General features: G+C 43.3%; 1 protein-coding gene across 1 annotated transcript in view; it reads right to left on the bottom strand.

Moving 5' to 3' along the window:
* Nucleotides 1-27,410, bottom strand: part of LOC149456201 (NXPE family member 2-like) — a 53,145-nt gene extending 25,735 nt beyond the window's left edge. The window contains exons 1-4 of the mRNA XM_089685302.1: nt 27,405-27,410; nt 24,083-24,774; nt 21,017-21,081; nt 6,075-6,290 (exon numbers count right to left, since the gene is read on the bottom strand). Coding sequence (XP_089541428.1) covers nt 6,075-6,290; nt 21,017-21,081; nt 24,083-24,774; nt 27,405-27,410 — 979 coding nt within the window. The remainder of the gene's footprint in view (nt 1-6,074; nt 6,291-21,016; nt 21,082-24,082; nt 24,775-27,404) is intronic.
* Between the last annotated feature and the right edge of the window lie 358 nt (nt 27,411-27,768).

Below are 27,768 nucleotides of genomic sequence, written 5' to 3'. Positions count from 1 at the left end.
TGAGGTAAAGAAGAATCCCAGAGTGTCAGCTAAAGACCTACAGAAATATCTGGCACATGCTAACATTTTTGTTGACACATCTATAATAAGGAAAACATTAAACAAGAGTGGAGTACATGGGCGGAGACCACGGAGGAAGCCATTGCTGTCCAAAAAGAATATTGCAGCACATTTGAAGTTTGCAAAAGAGCACCTGGATGTCCCACAGCACTACTGGCAAAATATACTGTGGACAGATGAAACCAAGATTGAGTTGTTTGGGAAGAACACACAACACTATGTGTGGAGAAAAAAAGGCACAGCACACCAACATTAAAACCTCATCCCCACTGTAAAACATGGCGGAGGGAGCATCATGGTTTGGGGCTGCTTTGCTGCCTCAGGGCCTGGACGGATTGTTGTCATTGATGGGAAAATGAATTCCATAGTTTATCAAGACATTTTGCAGGAAAACGTACGACCATCTGTCTGCCAACTGAAGCTCCGCAGAGTATGGGTGATGCAACAGGACAATGACCCAAAGCATACAAGTAATTCAACAAAACAATGGCTGCAACAGCACAGAATACGCCTTCTGGAGTGGCCCAGTCAGAGTCCTGACCTCAACCCGATTGAAATGCTGTGGCGTGACCTTAAGAGAGCGATTCACACCAGAAATCCCAAGAATATTGCTACACTGAAACAGTTTTGTGAAGAGGAGTGGTCCAAAATTACTCCAGATCGTTATGCAGGTCTGATCTGCAACTACAGCAAACGTTTGGTTGAGGTTATTGCTGCCAAAGGAGGGTCAACCAGTTATTAAGTCCAAAGGTTCACATACTTTTTCCTCCCTGAACTGTGAATGTTTACATGTTATGTGCAATTAAACCATGGCAACATCTAATGTTTGTGTAGTATTATGTTCAGCAGACTGTGTTCTTCTATTGTTGTGACTTAGATGACGTTCAGAGCACATTTTATACCCAATTCATGCAAAACTCCACGTAATCCCAAGGGGTTCACATACTTTTTTTTTGCAACTGTATCCTACTCTCACTTCTACCTCTTCTATACGTGAACCCCGTGCTGTCTGGGCTGCACTTAATTAAGGCATCCACCAGACCTGCATCCCTGAATATCGCATTTAAAAAAACGCTATCATATCCCAGCCTGTCAGTGGAGCCTTTCCTGTCTTTGGGCCTAGTGATGGTGTTAAAATCACCTCCAAAGACAACCTGCTGGGAAGTAAAAAGGAACGGCTTAATATTCGTGAAAAGGCATTTCCTATCCCATTTTGACTGGGGACCATATAGATTTATAAGGTGTAACTCTTGCCCCTTCACAAAAATGTCCAGGACCATACATCTTCCAATCTCCACCTCAATGATCCGCTGACACGTTACCATGCCGGAAAAAAGCACCGCAACTCTGCTGTAAGGCTCAGCCGCAAGAGACCAATAAGAGAGACCACTCTTCCACTCCCTCTTGGCCAGGTGTAAATCAGTCAGGCTATCAAGCCTGGTCTCTTGCAAAAACAAAACATCAGCTCCAATCTTGCTGAGCAAAAATAAGGCTGTACATCTTGCACTAACAGATTTAATGTTGGCAACATTAATGGTTGCCACCTTTATCGGAGCGGGAACTGCCATTAAGATAATTGAGATGGCTGTTTCTTAACCTTTGTTTTTGCAACTTTAGTAGGGGATCTGACCCTCTTGAGGGAACCCCCTGCTTCCTCATCCTCCATAGGGGATACAGTATCACCTTCATCCTCAGATAACAAACTATATTTGTTCCCTAGGGAAACTTCTCCCACCTCAATAGAAGAGCAAGATGATGCAGATGATAGGATTGGCATATTTCTGCCACCCCTTCCTACCACTGACCATCCCTCTTCCTTGACTTCATCCTCCCTACCATGTCCTCCAACCCCGGAATCCTGACCTTGTTGGTCTTCCTCCCGCCCAATCCCAGTGGCCCTAGTGGCCCTTGCAGACCTCCTGCATCTCTTAGGGAGCAGCACTAGAGGAGGGGCCATAACATTATCTGCTATCCCAGCCCCTTTGGCAGCCTCATTGATTTTTGACACCTCTGATAGGGGTGACACATAATATCCGCAGCAGGGATCGATTAGTTTCTGACCAATATGGTCACATTCTTTATTAAGGGCTGCCTGGACACCATTTTGGGGATAAGCCCCTCCCACATGGTGGTACTCTTCCATTCATTTTCATATCTTTGCCAGAACAGATCCAAGCTTTCTGGTCTGACAAATGAGATGTCAAACTCCCCCGTTCCCAAGGGAGCAATAAAGGCAAAGATATCTACAGCTTTGAATCCCATATCTAGGATCCTATCTACCACCTCGCGTCTATTAGGGGGGGAGCTTCTGCCCTCCCATCTCAGCTGAACAACATTACGCCTCTTTATTGGAGATCCCAACACTCCTTTCTGCACCTCTGGTGCTCTCATTCCCCCCTGACCCCCCCTCACAGCTGCAGAGTAACTCACTGCAGGTCTCACACCAGGAGCAGGGACAGGGGTGGAGCCAAGGGCGGGAGCGGGACCCCCTACAGGAGTAACAACGGATACTGAGGCATGGGTTGCTGGCACTGTGACCCGCCCTGATGTCAGAGCTGACACCGAGCCAAGAGCAGGGACCGCAGTCACACCAGCAGCTGAGACTGACATCAAGCTGGGGGGAGAGGCGGAACCCTGAACACGGGTGGATCTAGGAGCAGGGACGGGAACTCGGATGGGGCGGGGCCAAGAGCGGAGACGGGACCCTGCCCTGAAGCCGTCATAGCAGTAGAGGTGGGGATGACAAGCACTGAGTCCGGTCCCGACACTGGAGCTGAAACCAGGTCAGGAGCTCGGGCTGTATCTACATTGGAAGCAGAGAGTGACACAGAGCCTGGAGCAGGGGCGGGGCCCTTCATGGAGCTATGAGCGGGGACAAAGCTACTGTCAGAGCAGGGACAGAGACACAGATGGGGGCGGAGCTAGCAGCAGGGATGGAGAAACAGTCGGGGTGGAGCTAGCAGCAGAGGCTGAAGCCTGAACGGGTGCCATGATTGGTGCATGGGCGGGAGCTTAGACTGAAGCTGGGTCAGAGGCGGGGATCACCCTGCTCTCCACGCTGTGCACGTCTAACACTAGCAGGGGGGATACAGGCAGGGGGGACACATCCCTGACAGGCTTTCCTGCAACATTAGCTTCACCACCAGCAGCCACACAGACATTCACATTGGCTGCAGCTGACACACTCTCCCCCTCAATGTCCAGGGCTTTACTCACAGTCCTGCATTTGGCTGCTCTCTGCAACTCTGCCTCCACATTCCCCACTCTCAGTCCGGCAGCTCTCTCCTGAGCTCTGGAAATCCTCTCCAGCCTTACATATACTGCTTTCTCCTTCCCCGTCGGTATCACCGGTCTTATCTTCCTCCATTTCTGATTCTGTATCCTCAGATGAGAAGGTAAACTGCCTGCCTTGCAGAGGGGACTCCATCTCCGTAATGAACTCCATCAGCCCGGCCTCCTCACACTCCTCCACCTGTGTTCCCCAATCTGGCTTCTGCTGTGCAGGTGGGTCAGACACCAGCACCTCACTCACTGCCTCTCCAGAAGTGGATCCCTCCATTGGGCAGACTGTTGCAGCCGATGCCCTGGCTGTGGTGTCAGATGATTCCTCTGAAGACAGGACATCTCTGGGTTGGCCTCTTGCTGCAGCAAAAGTCTTCTCTCTTGCTTGTTTAAAGCGGTCTTCATTGCTATACTTCTCTTTCAGCAGCCCACTTGCAGCCTTCAGGGTGGACACTCGCTCCTCTTGCAGATGGACCGCCTGCTCCAACCTCTCCAGCTCAGGCCTCATGGTCTGTCTCTTTGAGCTCCAGACCCTATTGTATGTCGATCTGTAATGCTTCAAATCCATTTTTATCTGAGAAAGTTTTTCCTCCTCTCTAGCGATCCTTTTCACGTGCGTGGCCACTCGTCCGTGGTATACTGTATATGACTCACCCGCCTTGGGGCCCTCTCCCAGGTTCTCAGTAGGTGTAAGTATGAGGCCGGTACTAGGGCCCTTGGGAGGACCCCCGCCTCCAGGGTCCTTCCTGGGAACATTCATCTCTCCTGGGCTGGGTGAGGAATCCAGTCCCTGGCTCCAAAACAAGGCCTCTGGAAGTCAGAGAGCAAGTCCACACACAACTCTCCACACCAAGCTCCTCCCAGGAAGTGGGCGCAAAGGAAGTTGGATGTTCCCAAAGTGCTGTATCAAAGCACATTAATAGAAAGTTATGTGGAAGGGAAAAGTGTGGAAGAAAAAGGTGCACAAGCAGCAGCGATTATTATTATTATCATACAGTATTTATATAGCGCTAAAAGGTTTGATCAGCGCTGTACATTATAGTGGGGGACAGAACATAAGACAATACAGTGACAAAACAAAACACAAGGGATTCAAGGGCCCTGCTCTTTTGAGCTTACAGGGATGACCGCAGCCTGGAGAGGATTGTCAGGAAAAGGCCATTCAAAAGTGTTGGGGACTTTCACAAGGAGTCGACTGAGGCTGGAGTCAGTGCATCAAGAGCCACCACACACAGACGGATCCTGGACATGGGCTTCAAATATCGTATTTCTCTTGTCAAGCTGCTCCTGAACAACAAACAATGTCAGAAGCGTCTTACCTGGGCTTAAGAAAAACAGACCTGGTCTGTTGCTCAGTGGTCCAAAGTCCTCTTTTCTGAGCAACTTTTGCATCTCATTTGGAAACCAAGGACCCAGAGTATGGAGGAAAAATGGAGAGGCACACACTGCAAGATGCTTGAAGCCCAGTGTGAAGTTTCCACAGTCTGTGTTGATTTGGGGAGCCATGTCATGTGTTGGTGTTGGTCCACTGTGCTTCATTAAGTCCAGGGCCAACTCAGCCGTCTACCAGGAGATTTTGGAGCACTTCATGCTTCCTTCCACAGACGAACTTTTTGGGGATGCTGACTTCATTTTCCAGCAGGACTTGGCACCTGCCCACACTGCCAAAAGCAACAAAACCTGGTTCAATGACCGTGGGATTACTGTGCTTGATTGGCCAGCAAACTCGCCTGACCTGAACCCCATAGAGAATCTATGGGGCATTGCCAAGAGAAAGATGAGAGACATGAGACCGAACAATGCAGAAGAGCTGAAGGCCGCTATTGAAGCATCCTGGTCTTCCATAACACCTCATCAGTGCCACAGGCTGATAGCTTCCATGCCACGCCGCATTGAGGCAGTAATTGCTGCAAAAGGGGCCGAAACCAAGTACTGAGTACATATGCATGCTAATACTTTTCAGAGGTCCGATATTGTTATATGTACAATCCTTGTTTTATTGATTGGATGTAATATTCTAATTTTCTGAGATTGTGGATTTGGGGTTTTCATGAGCTGTAAGCCATAATCATCACAATTATGACAAATCACAGCTTGAACTATCTTGCTTTGCATGTAATGAGTCTATCTCATATATTAGTTTCACCTTTTAAGTTGCATTACTGAAATATGATATTTTTTTTGAGTTTCACCTGTGTGTGTATATGTGTGTATATATATATATGTGTGTATATATGTACGTGCTATAACCCTCCTTTACTCTGTCCATAAATACATAGTTGGTAAGGTTGACACTGGTCAATCCAGTTCAATATGTGTGTATGTTTATCCAAAATAAAAAAAAAGTTTTGCCCTTAGTTCTATTTAAACCAGTTTTCCAGCATGCTCTACATAACATTAAGTAAGTTGGTCTCACAACTACCAGATTTTGTTAATCCTAATAACTCCCCCCCCCCCTTTTCATATAACACATATTGAACTGGATTGACCAGTGTCAACCTTACCAACTATGTATTTATGGGCAGAGTAAAGGAGGATTATAGCACGTACAGTTTTTTTTATTGCCACCTGTGTCCCTATTGGAGGATTTCCCTCTATTACTGTTATGGGGACAACCCAAAATTTGGTATTTTCTTTCACTTTTGGCAATAATAGTAAACAGGACAAATAGTGACAGGTGTCCTAATCTCCGCCACAATGAAATATTGCATTCTGTATTGTTTCAAACTTACCACTGATGTGATTCTTAAAATACATAATCCACTGTCTTAGAGTTGAATCACCAAACAGGTAGATGAACTTCCATTGCAAGCATGTACCCAGTTCTTCCAAACTGTTATATTTCATCATAGTGCATGCCTTTGGATACCATACATTCTTCATGACATATCCACTGGGATATTCTAACTTCATTCCAAGTGTGCATTTTTCTTTTACTTCAGTAACACCTATTAAAAATAAAATTACAAATAGCATTTGTTTGCCTCAAAATATGCTTTTGATATGCAAATATATTGATATATATGGTACACAGGCACACAAAAGTGAAATAAAATCACTGCAGGGTACCAAAAGTGGTATAAAGTGCACCAATCTCTCTCTCATAAGACACTTAAAGGATAAGTTCACCTTTTAGACAAAAATAATAACTGCACATTTTTTGCATGTAAAAAAATAGCATTTATTATTTTTGTCCAAAGGAGCCTGGAAAGCATTGCACCAGCGATCAGTAGATGTACAGTCAAGCAGATATTCTGACAGGAAGCTTGAATGAACTACAGTGGTGCTCTACAGCGCAGTGGTAGTTCATTGAAAACTACAAGCCCACAGCCGCTAAGGCTGCCAGGATGTGAAGGCACTCGTTCACAGAACTTTGTAAATGAGTGACGTGGCTGTGCAGCAGCCACGCTGTTTTCAAATCTGTCAGATAGTAAGGGAAACTATCTGTCAGAGGGAGGGGGGGCAGCGGGCACTGCTGCGGCTATGGGTGGAACATGTAACATGTTCCAAAGGTAAACTTATCCGTTAAAGTATATATACATCCTAACCACATACTTCTGTCATTTTGTCCCTTTTAGTTTGTTATATACCAGAAGACCACCTTTAAGACGAAACACAATGCTGATGTCATTGCGTAGCAGAAGTGACCCAGAAAGTTATTGCTGTGTGCTGACTATGGTGATCTATTAATGCACATTTACTGTTTTTATACATGTGAGCGCAATATCTTGAATAAAGGTTCGTCACGATATTTACACCATGTGAAGCATTTTTATGTTTTCTTTCTTTTAGTACATGCTGATAAGGACTAGAGGTGATGGGGCTTGCCGGTGGTTCTACTGCACAGAGGAATGATTTCATGTATTGAGCTGTTTATGACCACTCTTTAACTAGTTGCCAACCACAGATAGCCAAATGACGGCTACACTGCGGCCGGCCAGTTCTGGGTGGGCATCATATGACGTCCTCCCAGAACGCGCTTTCCTGCGCGCCCCTGGAGGCGAGCCCCTGGCGATCTCGGTGATCGCTGTGTACTACGGACACAGCTGATCACTTGATGTGGTAAAAGGCCAATCACAGCGGCCTTTTACCACATAATCAGTCGTGTCAAATGACACGCTGATCACAGGGAAATGCAATTGCCGGTTCTCGGCTGCACTTTCCTTACACTGTCAGAGCGTAAGGTAAGTACTGCCGAGAACCGGCAGTTGTCAGAGAAGGGATAGGCACCAATCATCAGTGCCCTGATGATCGGTGCCCAGCAGTGCCACCCACCAGTTCTGCCCACCTGTGCCCAGCAGTGCCACCTACCTGTGCCCAGCAGTGCCACCCACCTGTGCCCAGCAGTACCATCCAACAGTGCCACCCACCTGTGCCCATCAGTGCAGCCCAGCAGTGCTGCCAGTCAATGCCACCAGTCAGTGCCCAGCGGTTGTGCCAGTCAGTGCCCAGCAGTTGCGCCAGTCAATGCCTAGAAGTGCCACCAGTCAGTGCCCAGCAGTGCCGCCAGTCACTGGGAGTAAAAGGGACATCCTACACAATTCCTAGTTCCTCGGCTCTGTGTTCATTACCACTGATGATGTCTCTACAGGAAGTTTCAGGTCGCCCCTCCCTTACCAGACCATGTAGTACAGGCCTTACAGGAGCTGCCACTCACTCTCTGGTCCACCGGCCCTGAGAATATTGGCCATCTGAAAGTTACTCCAGTGTTAGTCCAGCTTAAGCCCGGAGCACCATTGCCAAGGAAGCCTCAATACCCTCTGAAGCAGGCCCAGATGAACGCCATCTCCAAACAAGTCAATGTACTTCTGGAAAATGGGTCATTAATTCCCTGTGTGTCCCCATGCAACACCCCCCTTTTCCCAGTGAAGAAAAGAACTCCAAAGGGTGAGCCCACCAAATATCGCATGGTTCAAGATCTGAGAGCAGTCAATGAGGCAACTATTTTGGAAACCGCCATTGTGCCAAACCCCCACACCCTGCTTGCAGGGGTACCTCCCACAGCCCAAGTGTTCACAGTCATTGACTTGGCAAATGCCTTCTTCAGTGTCCCACTGGACCCCTCCTGCATGTACCTCTTCGCCTTTACCCACGCCGGCCGACAGTATACCTGGAGAGTTATGCCTCAAGGGGCCCAGAATTTGCCAAGCCAATTTACAAAGGCCATGGCAACCATCCTCAGCACCTGGCAACAGTCACACCCGGAAGTCATAGTGCTCCAGTACGTGGACGACTTGCTCCTATGTGCCACCAACCACTCTGAAGGAAAAATCGCCTCTCTGAGCCTCCTCCACCATCTGGCTGAACAGGGCTGCAAAGTTTCCAAGGACAAGTTACAGTGGTGCCAAACTTCTGTCATCTTCTTGGGACATTGCATTTCCCAAGCCACTCGTCATCTCACGCCGGATAGAGTACGGGCTATCCAGAATGTCCCAATACCTCAGGGACCAAAAGCCCTGCATGCTTTCCTAGGGTTGGTTTCCTATTGCCGTTCCTGGATCCCAGAAGCCTCCATCTTGATGCAATCCCTCTATGATGCCCTGAAATCTGAACCCTTCTTCCTGACAGAAGAAGCTGTACTTGACTTCCATCGCCTGAAAAAGGCCATTTCCACTGCACCTGCACTAGGCCTACCAGATTACGATGAGCCCTTCACACTCTTCGTGGCTGAGAGGCAGGGTCATGCCTCTATTACTCCGGCAGGCTGGACCCGGTTGCACGGGGTGGTCCCTCCTGTCTGAGGGCTGTCTTTGCTGCCCATCTTCTCCTAGATAAGATGGCAGACTTGGTCCTAGGACACCCCCTCACACTTCTGGTCCCCCATGACATTACTGCAATATTGAATCAAACCCAACCCAAACATCTATCTGCTGCCAGACATCTGCAACTACAAGGCTCCCTCCTCCTGCCTGATCATGTTACCCTGGTCAGATACACCCAGATAAACCCTGCAACTCTTCTTCCTCTTCCTGAGGGGGGGGGGTAGAAGAAACAGAAGAAGACACCGAAGAAATGGCGCCAGAGGATATGGCACATGACTGTTGGAACTTATGCAGGCAGAAACTACGAAACTACACACCTACCAACAGTCCATGATATGCCCCTATCAAATCCTGACCTAATACTCTTTGTGGATGGATCCCGCTTTGCAGATAATGCTGGCACCTACCACACTGGATATGCTGTGACTACCGACACAATGGTACTGCAAGCTAGACCACTTCCACCTTTTATGTCTGCACAAGAGAATGAACTAAGGGCCCTCACCAAAGCCTGTGAATTAACAAAAGGAAAGACAGCTAACATTTACACAGAGTCCAGATATGCACTGGGCGTTGCACTTGACTTTGGCCTAATCTGGAAAATGAGGGTCTTCCTCACGGCAGCTGGGACTCCTGTAAGCATGGAAAGGCGATCAACCACCTTAGGGAAGCACTCTTACTACCAGCCCAAGTGGCCATACTGAAGGTGAAGGCCCGCGGTAAATTGACCACTATGGAAGCAAAAGGAAATCATCTGGCAGACATGGCTGCTAAGCAAGCTGTGGTCAGGGAGCAGGAAGAGGATGAAGAGATGTGCAGTGAGGTGGTGCCTGTGTTAATTCATCAGCCCAAGGACAGCCAACTCCAGGAAGCTCAGGATAACGCTTCAGAAGTAGAAAGGAAGGAGTGCATACAGAAAGGAGCAGTTGAGGACAAAGGGTTGTGGGTCGTGGGGAAGAAGGTTTTGCTCCCCAGATCCTTATATCTGGCCACAGTACAGAGGGCACATGGGGCGTCACACCTGTCCAAGATGCTAATGAACTCTTTGATCAACAAGTACTACGTAGCACCCGGAATTACGGCTTACACAGACAGATTCTGTAAGTCTTGCACCAAGTGCAACCCTGGAAGACCTGAGAAACCACCAAGCAAAACATCTGGCCAAGGCACTATATCAATTTCAGAGGATCCAGATAGACCATATCCAGATGCCAAAAAGTGGACGATTTCAATATGCCCTAGTGGTGGTGGATATGTTCTCAGGATGGCCAGAGGCGTTCGCAGTAACCAAACAGACGGCAAGAAAAACTGCCAAGAAGCTGCTCACGGAGATAGTCTGCAGATATGGGGTGCCAGAGGTGGTTGAAAGTGATCAGGGACCGGCTTTTACTGCCAATGTCGCAAAAGAGATCTGGGGGCTCTGGCGGTCACACTTGCATTTCACACACCCTATCATCCCCAGAGTAGTGGGAAGGTAGAGCGCCTGAATGGGGTCCTAAAATCAAGAATGTTAAAAATGGCCCAAGAGGTAGGCATGGGATGGCCGGACAGCTTGCCTATTGCTCTCTTCAGTGTTAGGTACACACCAAGGGGAAGTCATGGGTTGTTTCCCTATGAGATTTTGTTTGTGTCCGCCCCTAGACTGGGTACCTACTATCCTCAACAATTACAATTGCAGTCTGACTCATTGACAAAGTATGTGATATCTTTGGCACGTGTGTTGACTAATATCCATGCGCAGGTTTTCTCCTCTATTCCAGATCCTGAGGCGGACACTGGAATGCACACTTTGCCACCTGGAGACTGGGCCTTGGTCAAGAAGTTTCTGCGGAAACATACATTGGAACCCAGATACGACGGTCCTTTCCAGGTGCTCCTGGTGACGGCCACCTCAGTGAAGCTAGAAGGAAAGAGTACCTGGATCCACGCCTCTCACTGCAAGAAAGCTGTGCCCCCAGAAGACAACTAGAAACATGAGAGTATACGCATATATCCTTTTATATGTGCTCTGGGGAATGGGTAGGGGACAAAGAGTGGCAATCACAAGGGAAGGTGGGACATCCGAACAGAGTGGCCTGATAACATTTTGGTACAATTCTACCAACACCTGTGTGGCCACTTTCGCCTTTGATTTCTGCTACATAGTGCCTTGTCCGAAACAACCTTGGCAATGTACTATGTATCGGGACCATCCCCAACACTCCAGTAGGATATATATATGTATAAAGTAAACATGCAGTGCTCCTATAAATGATATAAAGCAAATACAAATGGAGACATATATATATTACTCTGAAAATAACATTAAGCATATATATGTGCAAGATAGTGTATAACGCACACAACCATGAGTCACCATGCATGGATAAGTTCATGAATTCATTTTCAAAAATAGAAAAGTGAAGATGGGTGACAGTCTATATGTAGCGAACGAACAGTATTCGTGACATCAATGGTGTGGAAAATGAGAATAGGTTGCACTAACCAGATAGCGCTTTATAAAACGCATGTAGATGATGATATCATCTAGGTGTGAGCATCTGGACCCAGGTATTCAGATTGGAGCACTTATTTCTTTATTTTTATGGATTTATTATTATGGATTTATTTTTAATTTTATGACTTTTTTAATTTCCATATCATATATGTGATTTATAAATTTTAACCTTTGGTTGACATTTTACATTTTATATTACTATGTATCTCTCATGTCTTTTAACAAGTTTTATATCATTGTGGTGTTTAATACTGATTATATGTAGGGGTATAACGTTATTTTCAGAGTAATATATATATGTCTCCATTTGTATTTGCTTTATATCATTTATAGGAGCGCTGCATGTTTACTTTATACATATATGTCATCCTAAGAGGTTTTCTGAGGTTTTACCTTTTCTTGCTAGCAGCTCCATTACACAAATCTAGCGCTCGTTTCTTCCAGATATTTGTAGGATATATATATGTGTGACGGATGACTATTTGGGAGACGATTGTGGATACTGGGGCTCCGTAGGATGGAATACGGGGCCTGACAGGTGGTGTAAACCACTAAATGCTTTGAAACGTAAAGATAAGAATGGGAAGAGCCTATTTGATAGATTGACTATACTTAAAACAGGCACATGTTCATATGAAAAACCAACAGGGAGAACCATGCCACTCACCCTCACCATAGAGAACCCCAGCCCAGGAGATGAGGGGCTTTACTGGTTGGGACACTGGTGGGCAGGGGCACATGGGGGAATGATGGGAAAATTCTGGATAAGGGATATGCATGGGTCAAAACGATGGGAATCTTCCAGAGATACCGCTCCCACCCACAACCCACTTATGCCAAAGATCAAAACATTGGCAGAGATGGTGGCCATAGCAAATACGAAGATACCATAGCAGTAGAAACCAGCCTCTCAGACACCAATCTGTGGTTAGAATGGATGAGATACAATGCAAACTCGCAAAATAAGTCCAACTGCAATGTGTGTGGACATGCCAGACCACATCTGGGGACGATGCCATTAACCCTACCAGATTTCATAGAGGAGTGTGTCTTAAGCCTGTATACTAGCATCTCTACGAACCAGTCTTTATGTGAGGACTGGAAGAAGCGTTACCCCCTGATCCAAGGAGACGAAAAGGCCCCAAATGGTTTAACTATATATCCCGGTAATTATAACTGCTATGCCAACTACGAGGGAGGAGGAAGGTTCCTGGGGAATTTCACAAAGGGATTCTGCGCTGCTTATAGCACAGCCCAGTCGGATCTAACCCAGAACCAGGTCATTTCATTGGGGGATATATTCTGGATCTGTGGTGATCAGAAGATTAGGACCCGACTGACAGGGAAGTGGAGAGGGGAATGTATCCTTGCCAAGACCATAATGCCACTACATATCCTCTCAGATCCATTAGTTAAGGGGGCGCCCAACCCCCCCGTGCAACCAGGCAGAAACGAAGTGCCCCACAAGGGAGTTTTGACCCCCATGTATATATAGACGCAATAGGAGTCCCAAGGGGGGTACCTGATGAATTCAAGGCCAGAGACCAGGTTGCCGCAGGTTTTGAATCCCTATTCCTCCTCATCACTGAAAACAAGAATGTAGATTGGATAAACTACATTTACTATAACCAACCTGCTGTAGGTATATCCCAGATAACACAGGCCCAAATGGGAAGGTGAGACTGGCCATCAAGAAGCTGGAGGACCTATCAAATGAACTTAAGGAAAACTCAGGTATTACACATCCCTGGGATCAGTGGTTTGGATGGCTGAGTGGCTGGCAGAAAGCCCTCACCCAAGCAGGGGTGGTTATTCAGGGTATTATCATTCTAATGGCAGTAGTCGCCTGCTGTGTGATCCCTTGCATTAACCTCCTCAGCGGTATGATTCTTTCCTATTTTTTGTGCTAAAGCGGTACCATTTTTTTGCATGGAAATATGTAGTTTTTTATTGTAGGCTGTAATTTTTAGGAATAACTCACTGAAATCTGTACGAACAAGAGTCTAGTAAACATCCCGGGTAGGATAAAACTTGAAACACGAAATCATAAATTATAATTTAATAAATAATCACAAAAAATAATAATATAATAATATAAATTTAATTCAATAATATAATCAAACCAAAAACACTGAAATTTGAAATACAGAGGCAAATTCGCACATCGCTGAGCAAAGTCACAAAATCGATTTCAGTGTGTGATGACGAATTTCCCCACAAATCATTATCACTCAATTCTGCAAGTGGTTCTGATTTACTATCGCTGTTCTCTAGCCGGTCTAAAACCGCTTTTGATTTAAAGGGACGCTTTTTGGACGCCATGGACTTTTCTAAGTTTCCAGGCAGAAAAAACAGTCAAAATGCAGGCAGGGCACAGGACAAAGCAGTAGGGACAAAATATATGTGAAATGCATTGAAACAGCAATGACAGCAAAAATGACATTTTTTTAAAAATTCAAATTTCCCGCCGGTTCCGGCGCCCGTACGTCCCGACATCGCAGGGACCGGAACGCGGAAGCCGGATGGCGGCATCGGCCGGAGGAGATGGCCGGGGACACTGCAGGGGACACATCGTGGGAGCGAAGGACAAGGTAAGTGCTGCAGGGACCCCCGAGAACGCCGCATGGTAAGCCTGAGTGTAGCTCGGGGTTACCGCTCTTGGTACTGAAATTTTACCCCGAGCTACACTCGGGAAAACCGCTAAGGAGGTTAAGAGGCTAATAGGAAAAGCTGTTAAAGAGATCTCCCCTACATTCCTGAACTATAACAATGTTGAACTCCCCCGTGAAGGAAGGGAATCCTATACTCCCTTACAGACTGTGGCCCCTGAACATCATATTTCAGACTTATAAAAAAGGGAATGCTACAATTCCCCCCCCCCCCCCTTAACAGACAACTATAAGCAGGGAAAGACAGTGCCTGACTGTGGCCTTCTCAGGACGCATCGAGACTCTAGGGATGGATTAGCCACTCGGGGGCTCTATATGCGTCTTAAAAGAGTTCGAAGGGGGTGGCCATAAGGCAGTTAGGACATCAGAGAGATATAGGAACAGTCAGGAATAAAATAGCCATTTTAAGGGGGGATTGTAGTGGATTGTGATAGACAGTCCATGTTCTATTAGATGATCAGTAAAATGACAATTTTATAGTCTTGCCACTCTCTGCTTCCTGCTTTATAAATTCCTTACTCTCTTAAGAAAACAATCAGATATAGGGTAACAGAAAAATGATAATTAAGATGGCGCCTTCATCCGGAGTCTCACCCTAGGTGACTCATTAGAAGAAAAGTATCTTTTAACGTAAACAACCCCCATAAAACGGAATGAGTTGTTTTGGTGACAATGATTGGAAGATATCAACACGGATGGAAGAACACGCAGGAAACTTAGGGGACTTTTCACACAATCATCGTATATGCTTCGCCTGCGTCCTGAGACTTATATATGTTACTGTTATTTCCTCAATAAAGTAGAAATTAGGAAGTTGGCAAACTGCAGTCTGTGCCAGTGTCTTACATCCACGTGCACGTATTCTCACATTAATTAGGCTCACTGGTAGATCACAACAGCTGTGGTCGGTTAAGTGATCACATCCAAAACACCGCCTATCTGTGCCACCTCATTAGTGCTGTCTATCAGTGCCGCCTATCAGTGCCCTTCAGTGCTGCCTATGAGTGCCCATCAGTGCTGCCTCATCAACGCACATCAGTGAAGGAGAAAAATTACCTGTTTGCAACATTTTATATTAGAAACAAAGAAATGTTTTTTTTTTTAATTTTTGCAATTTTTTTGTTTATAGCGCAAAAAGTTAAACACCCAGCGGCGATTAAATACCATCAAAAGAAAGCTCTATTTGTGAGAAAAAAATGATAACAATTTCATATAGGTACAATCTTGCATGACCGTACAATTATCAATCAAAGTGCGACAATGCTGAAAGCTGAAAATTGACCTGGTAAAGAAGGGGGTATATGTGTCCGGTAGGCACATGGTTAATTAGGGGTTCATCAATATTTGGTAATGTCAGGACTTGTATCATCACCTGGGTCACCTGTTGGTGGCACTATGGTTCCCAGAGTCAAAAGGCGCAGTTCCAGTGGTCACCAGCAGGTGTTTCCCAGCAGCTGGACTGTCCGAGTAATTAGGCTGCACCTAGCGTGGGCTGCTGGGAGGTATATAAGTCCTCCCATAACTGAGGTTCAGTGCTTCAGTATTAATCCTGCAAGCCATGTCCCTGCCTGAGCCTGAGCCTGAGCTGGAGCTGGAGCCTGAGCCTTGTTCCTGTTCCTGCACCTGGACCTGTTTCTGTGACCTGCTCCCTGTACCTTGCATCCAGCTCTCCCTGTACCTTGCTCCCTGCTCCTCTTGTTTCCTGTCTTAGTCCTGACCTTGCCCTGCTTGTGTGTGCTCTCTCCATTTGTATATAGTTAGCCAGGTTATCATTTGGTTTGCTTCACTTTCACATTTATTTTGTCACTTTAAATTGTTATTGTTGATTGGTGTTGTAGGAGTAATATTTATGTTAATAAACTTAATTTAACTATTCTTAGCCTGGTTCCTGATTTCCTAAGGTGCAGCCCTCTGATCTGGTCATCCTTGCTGGACGCCTGTGGTATCCCTAACAGGTAAGCTTACATCTTACCACTATCCTGGTGACGGTTGGAGCTACCTGGCACTTTATTTTTGTAGAAAAGGAATATTCTTTCACATATTCAAAAGAACCCTTTTTCTATAATTGGGTTTCTGGAACTTTTTGAGTCATTTCTACTTTTGCATGTATATTAGAATATCTGTATAAATTATTTATGACACTGTTTTTATATTTATTTAATCACATTCTCATGTAATTTTTCAAATATGTATGAGTTTAATGTTTTTTTTATGGAATTATTGAGTAATTTATGAGTGGTGATATTTTCACAGCATTTGACATCACTTGATCATCATTTAGCAGGGCAACACTTGGTTTTTAAATATACCATTGAAAGTGCAAAAATACCTTATCATACAGCCAAAAATCTAGTGATATCCTGTGTCTTCTGCACCCATCAGTGTTTTCTCAAACAATGTTATCAGGAAGTGTGTTAGTACTATAGAACCCCTCCTTTGTTATAGAGAGTGGAGAGAGGGGAAATGTTTGGTAGTTCTAAAACAGTGGTCTCTATACTGTGGCCCTGGCCAGATGCAGCCCTTTGTTTGTCTTTATCTGGCCTTTCGGACACACCAACAATGGGGCACTATTCATCCCCTGATACAAAATGTGGCAATGTTTACTCTCACTGATGCCAGGTGATATTCCAATCCTGCTAGCCATAGTCTGGCCCCCCTAAAGTCTGAAGGACAATAAACTGGCCCTTTATTTAGAAAGTTGGGAGACCCCTGTTCTAGAACAATTTCAATCCTAGTGAAATTACAGCTCTGCTAATCCACTGATACAATATAATTGTCACAATAAGACTGGAAGTATTTATGTTGGGAACACCAGGTAAAACTGAGGGAAAATAAGCATGAAAAAAGAAAACTAATGCAGCCACAACATCTAAGGACTTGTAAACGGCAATATAATTACAGTATTTGTTATTGGGCTGAAATGCACTATGTGTGGGGCTTCACTCATGTATAGTGCTTCCATCAAGTTCAGACCAGCCAGGGATGTACAATTAAGTGCTTTTGGTCCACTTTTATTTAAAAAGAAAGTAAAGTTCAATTTTAACACAGATAAAAGGGTTCCCCTGTAGGGGTGTTTAGCATGCCTCTTCAAAAAGATACAGAACACAAATGCTTCATTCAGCCTCCTGGCTTACTTTTGTAATGCTGTTGCTCTGATCTTACATTTGTGGCCCTATATGATCCTCCAGACTGTCTCACAAAATTCAGATTTTGCATCTCAGCCTGTCTTGCAGGTCTCTGCTGTATCGGTCAGCGCTCTCACTTCTGGGCAGGGGAACTCCTGGCTACCAGATGGAGCCCTAAATTACTGCCAGTTCCTTGATTAAAATAACTGTGCAGACTTGCGTAAGCAAACTGCTGGTCTCCAGTAAAACATGTACACAGAGTTAGAGATTTCACCCCCCAGGACTCTTCAAGCCTCTAGCACTCATTACAATCCCATGCATTTACCAATGCTGGAGAAAGCCAGTTTTCGCCACCCTGGAGCCCCTCAATCTTTGTCAATGAAAGCCCCGTGTAAAATTGAAGCCTTCTAACAAGTAACAAGACACAGCACTATATATAATAAAAGGATAATGAGCGCTCCTAAAAACAGCTGCTAAAACACCAAAAGGTACCAATAAAAACTTCTTAATAATCAAAACAAAAATATAGGTGTAGCGCTAAATGAATAAATAATAAAAAAAATTAATCATGATAAACATTATATGCTGACATAAAACTCATATGAATATAATAAAATGAATGTCCACATAAAAAAGTTCACATAAGAAACTCTACAGAGTGTATATAAAAAATATATCCCAGGGTAAAATTCTGCAGCAGATTAACTTGTGACTCCAACCAATAGTTAAAGTGCACACTCACCGGACGCGCATGGATAATGCACATGTAATATAAATCCTCAAGGTAAACAGGATAATCCGGTGGACTTTTCCTCTATGGTGCAGTCATCAAGCCGTTGGGAGTAGTATAAAGAATCTGCTGGATCCAGAGGTCCCCTTAGGGTTGAATAGGTGCTCAGCCTGAGTACAGATTAATATAATAGTGGTGAAGCGCTCAACTAAAATAATCAAAAAACTAGTGCAATACCTCCTTTGTGAATAAACCCTGGTGATATAGTGATAAATGATACCTCTTAAACTAAAAATTATACAATGGTAACTGGTGCAATATCCTCATCAGTGTATATTAAATCCCTAGTGATGTAGTGATAAACGATTATTATTAACCTATGCAAAAAGAGATACTCAAATACAATTAATCAGACCAATTTAAATAAAAATCAAATAAGATAGTGATGCCACACTGTGCAAAAAAAGTGTTCAAATAATATCACTCCATGCTGCAATAGTGCTCTTCGTGAAATCTTGACGTGACTCCCCTCAATGATAGCCAAAATGCCCCCTCACCTTCCACATTCGACCCTTGCGGGTCACAGAGCTTTTTATATATAAATAAATCTCTGCCAGATTTATTCTCCTCCACTGCCTCCACCGACCATGATCCTCCTCCAGGCAGTAAGTAATACTCCAATAGCTCCCCTCAACAAACGGACTCTGCCAGATATAATTCTCCTCCACTGCCTTCACCGCTCAAGATCCTCCTCCAGGCAGTCAGTTACAATGTCCTTTCAGCAAAGTAAAGCAGTTCCCATGTAATATGGGTGTATACAGGTGTCCAAAGATGGCGTCCGAACCCGGAACCGGAAGTACGTCACCCCTATACGTCGACGCGTTGCGCCACGATCACGTGGCTTCTTCAGGATAGGTATCCTGAAGAAGCCACGTGATCGTGGCGCAACGCGTCGACGTATAGGGGTGACGTACTTCCGGTTCCGGGTTCGGACGCCATCTTTGGACACCTGTATACACCCATATTACATGGGAACTGCTTTACTTTGCTGAAAGGACATTGTAACTGACTGCCTGGAGGAGGATCTTGAGCGGTGAAGGCAGTGGAGGAGAATTATATCTGGCAGAGTCCGTTTGTTGAGGGGAGCTATTGGAGTATTACTTACTGCCTGGAGGAGGATCATGGTCGGTGGAGGCAGTGGAGGAGAATAAATCTGGCAGAGATTTATTTATATATAAAAAGCTCTGTGACCCGCAAGGGTCGAATGTGGAAGGTGAGGGGGCATTTTGGCTATCATTGAGGGGAGTCACGTCAAGATTTCACGAAGAGCACTATTGCAGCATGGAGTGATATTATTTGAACACTTTTTTTGCACAGTGTGGCATCACTATCTTATTTGATTTTTATTTAAATTGGTCTGATTAATTGTATTTGAGTATCTCTTTTTGCATAGGTTAATAATAATCGTTTATCACTACATCACTAGGGATTTAATATACACTGATGAGGATATTGCACCAGTTACCATTGTATAATTTTTAGTTTAAGAGGTATCATTTATCACTATATCACCAGGGTTTATTCACAAAGGAGGTATTGCACTAGTTTTTTGATTATTTTAGTTGAGCGCTTCACCACTATTATATTATTTTGTTTCACATATCTTGCGGTATAGAGAATAGGTGATAGCAGCTTACTCACTAGGTTCTGTGGCGCGCAGGGGGATTTCTATATATTTATTTACAGCCTGAGTACAGGACTCCTTTTCCTCTGGTCATGCTTGTAACTCTGGGGTAACCTGTGGGCTTAATAACTCACACACAACATGATCCATCCATTGGCATTATACATGCGCTTCCGGTGAGTGCGCACTTTAACTATTGGTTGGAGTCACAAGTTAATCTGCTGAATTTTACCCTGGGATATATTTTTTTATAAACACTCTATATAGTTTCTTATGTGAACTTTTTATGTGGACATTCATTTTATTATATTCGCATGAGTTTTATGTAAGCATATATATAATTTATATAATTTTATTTTATTAAGACACAGCACTGTTTCACAAAGCATAAGTGTGTGGTTTTCATATCAGCAGGGTTTGTCAACTTTTTACTGTTTTTCTCTTCATTCATCTATCCTGTAGCAGAGGGATGACTATATATCAATTCATTCAACACGTGACAGGTATCTTATGTGTATTACCAAACCATTATATCTATCAAGGCAGAATTACATAGACGTGATGTTGAAAGTGTATAGAAACCAGCTGGTTAGTGCCACTTTTATCCTACCACAATAATTCACTAGAAAAATGAATACATAAAAAGTTATAAAAAGCATACGTTTTTAATAGCAGAGCCCTCTGATTACTACGATATTAAATTGTATTGTAATTGTACTGTCTGCCCTTATGTTGTAAAGCACAGAGTAAACTGTTGGCACTATATAAATCCTGTATTATAATAATAATAGTTACAGATGTTCTCTTCATAGCAGGGGTGGACTGACCATTTGGAAACTCGGGCACTGCCCGAGGGCCCGGTGTCAGTAGGGGGCACCATGAGATGCCCCTGGTACCTTTTTCATAGGCTTTTTTGAGTTTGGGCAAGGACACCAGGGCCCCATGATCTCCTATTGCCCAGGGGCCCCATGAGTTGTCAGTCCGCACCTGCTTCATAGTCAGATCCAGAAATGTTGCAGACAGATTTGTGCAGTGATAGATACATTGTCAACTATAATAAAACAGTATCCAGTATTTATGCGCATAATAAAGACAGTCCTAGAAATCTCTCACCTTCGCCATATTTTCCTGGAGGCACTTTATGTAATACAACCAGGTCGTACTTTTTCAGAAATAGGAAAATTGGACATCATTTTACCGTACTTACTGTTGCTGCAGGAAAACACATTGGTAGCTTGAAAGTCGTTTGGAATTTCAACTCTGATGTTAGACCTTAAAATCAACACCAAAAATAATTGGTAGATAAATTAACCATAAAACATTTAATTTGCATTAAATTTGAGTTCCATACTTTTAAAATGTGTTTAACTTAAACATGATCCCTAGGCTTCTGAAGCAACGAACATCATAAGAAGACCAAATATATTCAAAATAATAATATTGTAGTGTTCTGCTTTCATTGTCTAGCCATCATACCTCAACTCTAAAAAATATGTAAAAAAAAAATAAATAAATAAAAATTTTAATGCATAATTATAATTCTTATTACATTTTTTATGTTTCTTTTTTTTAATTTTGTGTATTTGAGATATGATGGGTAGACATTGAAAGGGTACTGCTACACTATTATTATTTTGGTTGCTGTGGGAACACATTAAAGGTGTTGCGGGAACACATTAAAGGTGTTAGCAGCAACCCACAACACTTATTGCACACTTTATTTCAGTGATGAATTTGAAATTTTGTCAAGCTTTTCATTCTGCAGCTTCAATATATGACCAACATAAAAAAAAGGGGAAAAAAGAAGGAAAAAAGTTTCTCAAGCCAACAATTTTTTAAACTTTTTGACAGACTAAGGAAAGTCTATGACCTCTGTGAGGCTGTTATTGTTTTCTGAGGCCTCCTTGGGAAAAGTTATCCACACCATCTGTTCAGGTGACATCACCAGAATGTAATTAAGGGTAAATATGCAACAGGGACACAGACAGCAATGCAAACCTACCAGGGTTCTCAGCTTTTCCCTACTGCAATGAACAAAAAGTGTTTTTATTGCCATATGTCTCCCTGTTAGAGATATTCCCTCACTTCCTGTCATTTTTACAACAATTCCTACAAGGACAAGTGAAGGGGAATCTCCCCAATGGAGTCAGTAACAGAAGTAAAAACCTGACAGAAGTTCTTACCCTTCCCCACTCTACAACTAAAAAAGAAAAAAACATAGCTTGAGATACACTCTAAAGTGGTTGTAAACCTCAGACATGAAACTTGAACAAAGCATACCCCTCTATTGTGTACACTTGTCTCATTTACGAGCACTAAGCGTCATTTCTGTCTGCTGCTTCATTTCTCTGCTATCAGAATGAATCACTTCTGACAAGGTTCCTGACACCAAGAGAAAAATGGTGATGGGGATTGACAGCCTCACCTCTGTTCCTGTGAGCTGTGTGGAGGGGGGGGGGGGGTGTCTCTTCCCTCACAATCAGCTTTCAGAACTCATCTCATTGAGCTCTGCAGTGTGTTATTTCACCACTCCACCCCCTTTTTTCTAAACTCTCAGACCAGCTTTATAATATCAGCACTGTGAATAGATGTAGAGAAGAGAAGACTGCAGATAGACAGGTACAACTTATGTAGGAGGATTTGTTTCATCTCTGTGTATCACCTGAGGCCATTTACTTTACTGGGTATATGTAAGGGTTTACAACCACTTTAAGATAACAAAAATAATTACATATGTATTTATGAGTGGCGTTCAAGTCAAACCGGATAAAAAAGAACAAATTTCAAGGAGTGGAAACTGCATTTATTTTTCAAAATGATCCCCTGCTACATTTATACACTTATCCCAGCATTTAACTAATGCCTGGAAAACTTCGGCATAGAAAGATTTGGCAGTACACCTGAACCAGCCTAGGACAGCTTGCTTCACTTTGTCATCATTGTGTTCACCATTCCCACAGAAAGATTTGTTTCTTGTGCAATTTCACAACAGACTGTTATCAAGAATAAGGCATTCCACGCAAATGTTCACAGGAATGACTGCTGTGGGCCGGGATGGTTACTGATGGATGTATGGTCATCTTTGAAATGTTTACATCATTTAAATGTCTTACTGTAGCTGAGCGTCTCATCACCGTTCTGTGCTTGAAGTCTTCTGTAGATGTCTGTGGGTTTTATGACTTCATTCACAAGAAACTTCATCACAGCACGCTGTCCCTTGCACGTTGTCTGCCATCTTTAATAATGGCCTCTGGACTGGCCTGGGACATGTGCGCCCCCTATCAGTAATAGGACACACTTGCCACTTACAACTGCGTGTAGTATCTCCGTGATGACATCCCTTTTTATACCTGAAAAAAGTCCCGGTTTTGACTTGATCGCCCCTCATAGATGCAGTAAAATAACTTAAAGCAGAGGTCCAGTGAGTATTAAAAAAAATAAAGTAATCAGCTACAAAACTGTACAAAACTGCTGTCATTTAAAAAAAGGACACTCATCTGTCCCTCGATCCTCACAATGGCCAGGTTCACCAACCATCCTGTCTCCTCGGCACTGGCATCTTCAGCGTGGGCACCAGGCTGTGACAGCTTGTGGCTTCACAGCCAGGTGCCCACTGCACTTACGCGAGTAGCGCTGCGCTTTGTAAATGGTCCCATAGTCTTCTGGGATGTGTCCCAGAAGACTACGGGGAGGGAGGGGGGACAACTTCCGTTTCTGATCACCTGGGTGAGGCCTTAAAGCGGAACGTCCCCTTTTAGGTGGAGCTCCACTTTAATTACAGTATGTGTTTCTCAAGTTCTTGCTGACCAAGATCACTCTTACTATTATACTTTTCTATGAAATTAATTCATCTCTTGCAGTTTCTACATAAATAAACTTTCTTCTTGTGACACTTCAGCCCGCAATAAGGTGGTTTTCCAGATAAACCCCAAAATGTTTTGGGTGGATGTTACAGAAATAAAGGATAATATTTTGACTGATATCCAGGGCTTGACATACCCTTTCTTTGTAAGCTCCGAGGAGCAGGGCCCTCCTAACCCTCTTGTATTGAACTGTATTGTTGCTGCATTGTCTCCCATTATATTGTAAAGCGCTGAGCAAACTGTTGGCGCTATATAAATCCTGTATAATAATAATCCTTTGCAAGCTATAAAAACTTGACAGGGATTCTAATATTATAAACTTCCCTACTCTAATCATGAATTGCAAAAAAAACGAAACATTTTGGCTAAACACAATTAAATGAACCAGTATAAGTGCATCATTCACTTACATGTCAAATAAACTAGACTCAAACTCAGTACATAGAGTCTTGTCATGTCTCCTCCAGCTCTTCATATCAGTAAGAGAGTTACAGTCAAAATTTTTTGGTTTGACACAGTAAAAATATTCTTCATCTCTCTGGTCTCCATATTCACAAAGCTCTTGTGTTTTGTTTAGATCAAATCCACATACTACCTCTTGTACTTCTTGTTGTCTTGTAAACTTTCCCAAATGGTCTACATATCCATGCCATTGATTTCGAAAGTGCCAAAGAGCTGATGATGCTTCACTTGGGTGCTTGATAAATATAGAAATAGTAACATTACCTTCCCAGAACAATATGAAATGGACATGATATGTCCCATTCTGAAAATCCTCAATTCTGCCAGAAGCTGCTGCTCCAAGCTCTGATGTAAACATTCTTGCCCTTAAATAGTCTCCTCCATATGTCTTCTTGCTTCCATTGTAGTCAAACATTTGAACTTGAACTGTTAAATGGTCTCCAACACAATAGCTGCTCTTTGGATTTCTTAGGAAGACTTTACTGTTTTTAGCACTGGTTGATTTTTCTTTGATTTTAACAGTAGTTTTAGGGAATTTTTGATTTATTTGATTTAAAATGCTGTTTATTTCCAGTTCAAGTTTTGAAGCTGGTGCCACTGTTGGTTCTGGTAATATGTCAGAGACATCTTGCTTCAACCACTTCAAACAAAATAGAAGAAAAATATTAAAACCAGAATTCAACATTACCAATGTGTTATATTTATACAGTAGCTTGTACTCTAATTGGTACAAAGAATCATTACTCAGGAAGCTAACCTTTAAATAGGAGCAGCACCAAGTTTGCTAACAGCAAGCAATCGTCACGGAAGAGAACCAAGCCTCATTTATTTTAGTGCAGCCATACAAAAAATACACTGGTAACAAAGAGTGAGGAGGAAGGCAGTTAATCTTCCTTTCCACAGGTTTAACAGTTAAGTGCATAGGCAGGAAAAGGAGCCCGTTTATGGTCTTTCAGAATTTAGGGGGGCTGGACTCAGGTTAGTGGGAATAGAAAATGTCCTGGCATCCAATGGGAGTAAACACTACTCTATCTTTCACATCAGTGGGAAGACTAGTGCCCCATCATTGGTGTCAGTGGGAGAATTAGTGCCTCATGGTTGGTGTCAACAGAAGGAATTCTGCCCCATCATTGAGGCAAGAAGGAGGAATGCTGCCCCATCCTTGGTGTCATTGGGAGAAATAGTGCCTCATCGTTGGTGTCGGGGGGAGGGAGGTGCCCTATCCTTGGTGTCAATGGAAGGAATTCTGCTCTATTGTTGGTGTCAGTGGGAGGAATAGTGCCCCAGATTTGGTGCTCATGGGAGGAATTTTGCCCTTTCGTTGTTTTCAGTAGGAGGAATAGCGCCCCCTATGTTGGTGTCAGTGGAAGGAATAGTGCCCTACTGTTGGTGTCAGTGACTGAAATTATGCCCCATTGTTGGTGTTAGATGAAATAGTTCCCCAAGGGCCAGATAAAAGGTTAGCAAAGGGTCACATCCGGCCCCTGGGCCACAGTTTGGAGAACACTGGTTTAGATCCAGTAAGCCAGGTCCATTCTGGTGGGGCTCTGCAATAGTTTTCTATATTTAAACTTCTGCAAACTCTTTGTTAATTAGGCACAGGACCATGCTAGTTTTTATTTCACCCTAAAACTGGTGCCATTGGTGCAGATAGACCTTAAACAGACACACGCAACGTGCACTCACTTCTTGTGCCATTGTAATGGTGCAGGATACTTTGTTAAATACCCATTGAGTCTACATTTTTTGGCAGATCTTGTAACAATGTATCTGACTTTGCATTTAACATATTGACTGCCAAGGACATATTATAAACATCATAGTTGCACCCCTTCTAGCTTAGTCAATGACATATCGAATATGGTATGGCAATCAAAGCGGTTGCAACAAAATTTCTACTGCAGCAACAATGATGGGTCTATTTTAAATATTACATTGGCCTGTCCACTGCATGTAAAAATGATTCAGGCAGCTACTAGGCTAGCTAGCATTCTCTATACACCACTGTTTGGCCATGGGTTCAACTTCAGCTCCTGTGTATTGAAAGGATGTATCCATTTTCATTTCACATATTTTGATGAACATGAACCTCACTTAGAGTGGTTGTAAAGCTTGGTTCACACTATTGCAGGCTGTGCAGCCTGTGTTTTAGTTTCCCATACAAAAAATGCGACTGCAGGAAAACTGCATGGTCTTTTTGACCATGCGGTTTCCTTGTGGTTCCCGCACTCGCAAATGTGCTGCGAGCTGAGATGTGTGAGTTGGCATTCAAAATTAATGGCATCCACATGCATCTCATAACAGCAGTGTGATTCAGCTGTGGTTGGTTGTAGGTGTGGGAATAGATGCGATTCCCACAATCAGCTCGCATAATGTGAACACAAAAAGTTGAAGATTTTTTAACCCTAATGCATTCTCTGCACTAAGGTAAAAAAACCTTCTTTTTCCAGTTCCCCCCCCAGCCCTCCACCCCTTTTACTTACCTCAGAGTGATCTCAATCCAGGGTTAAGCATGAGAACAGCATCTCTCTTGGCTCTCTCCCTCCCCATAGGCTCAAAACAGCAGCGGAAACCATTCACTTGCTTTGGACATTATTACTGAAATTTTATAGATAGGCAACTCCTATCCTCATACTGATTAGTGGTTCCAAATGATTAAAAACTACTGCAGTAGGGAACAGACACAAAAAGATACACTCAGCATCTTTCCAAATAACTGTTCTGTTTATTCAGTGCATTTGAAGTTTTTTTTTATGATTACATAGGTATCACATTAATATTACATTTGTACTTTTATGGTAACAAGGTGCGTTACATAGGCAGGCTAATTTCTAATCAAGACTTGAAGATATGTACAGTAAATTTAATCAAAGCATTATTTGTGTCGTGTGCACAATGAGTGCAGTGTACAATACATAGGCAATGCACACAAAACAGAATACAATTTTATACATAATTTACAAATTTCCTTTACAATCTCCCCTCTTTTGATCAATATTTTACATTTTGATCACAGACCACACCTACAATCACCTTTAACCTGGAACCTCCTTACATTTAGGTGGAACTAGTCCTGGCCTAGGAGGAAAACTCCACTGGGGAGAATCTTATAGAGAATCTAATAGCTATATCATTACACAATTAACTTTTATTGTAACTAAAACTTACAGAAACATGATTGATAAAAAATATTTACAGAGTAATTGGCTGTACACTCAGAGCCTATGACCGGAGTGGCCTTGTATCTGAATTGTGGACATGCTGACTTACCAGCATAGTTAAACAAGATAGACAATTCTACATTAAAATGGAAGACATATAAAAGACAATATGACTTCAACATGGCTGAACTACTTTTCAAATCACTTTAAATATACATATATCCTTTATTAATATATTTATTAAAATATTTGAATAAATAGTTTCCCAGACTGTGATTCCAAATTAAACACAGAAATACTTTCATTTAGTAATTTTTGTAGTGTCTGGTGTGGATCCAAGTGACTTTTCCTGCAAGTTGTGTAACTTGTACATGAAATAGAAGCTCAATTGTGTCTCCAACCATTTCATATATACTGTGTGTGTGTGTGTGTGTTAGTGTATATGTATGTATGTGTATACATTAAGAGATCAG

The sequence above is a fragment of the Staurois parvus genome, unplaced genomic scaffold, assembly GCF_062004578.1.
Source record: "Staurois parvus isolate SC_StPar_1 unplaced genomic scaffold, SC_StPar_1.0 ptg000371l, whole genome shotgun sequence".
Taxonomy (NCBI): domain Eukaryota; kingdom Metazoa; phylum Chordata; class Amphibia; order Anura; family Ranidae; genus Staurois; species Staurois parvus.
The sequence above is the reverse complement of the archived record's forward strand: the minus strand, read 5'-3'. Positions and strand labels throughout refer to the sequence as shown.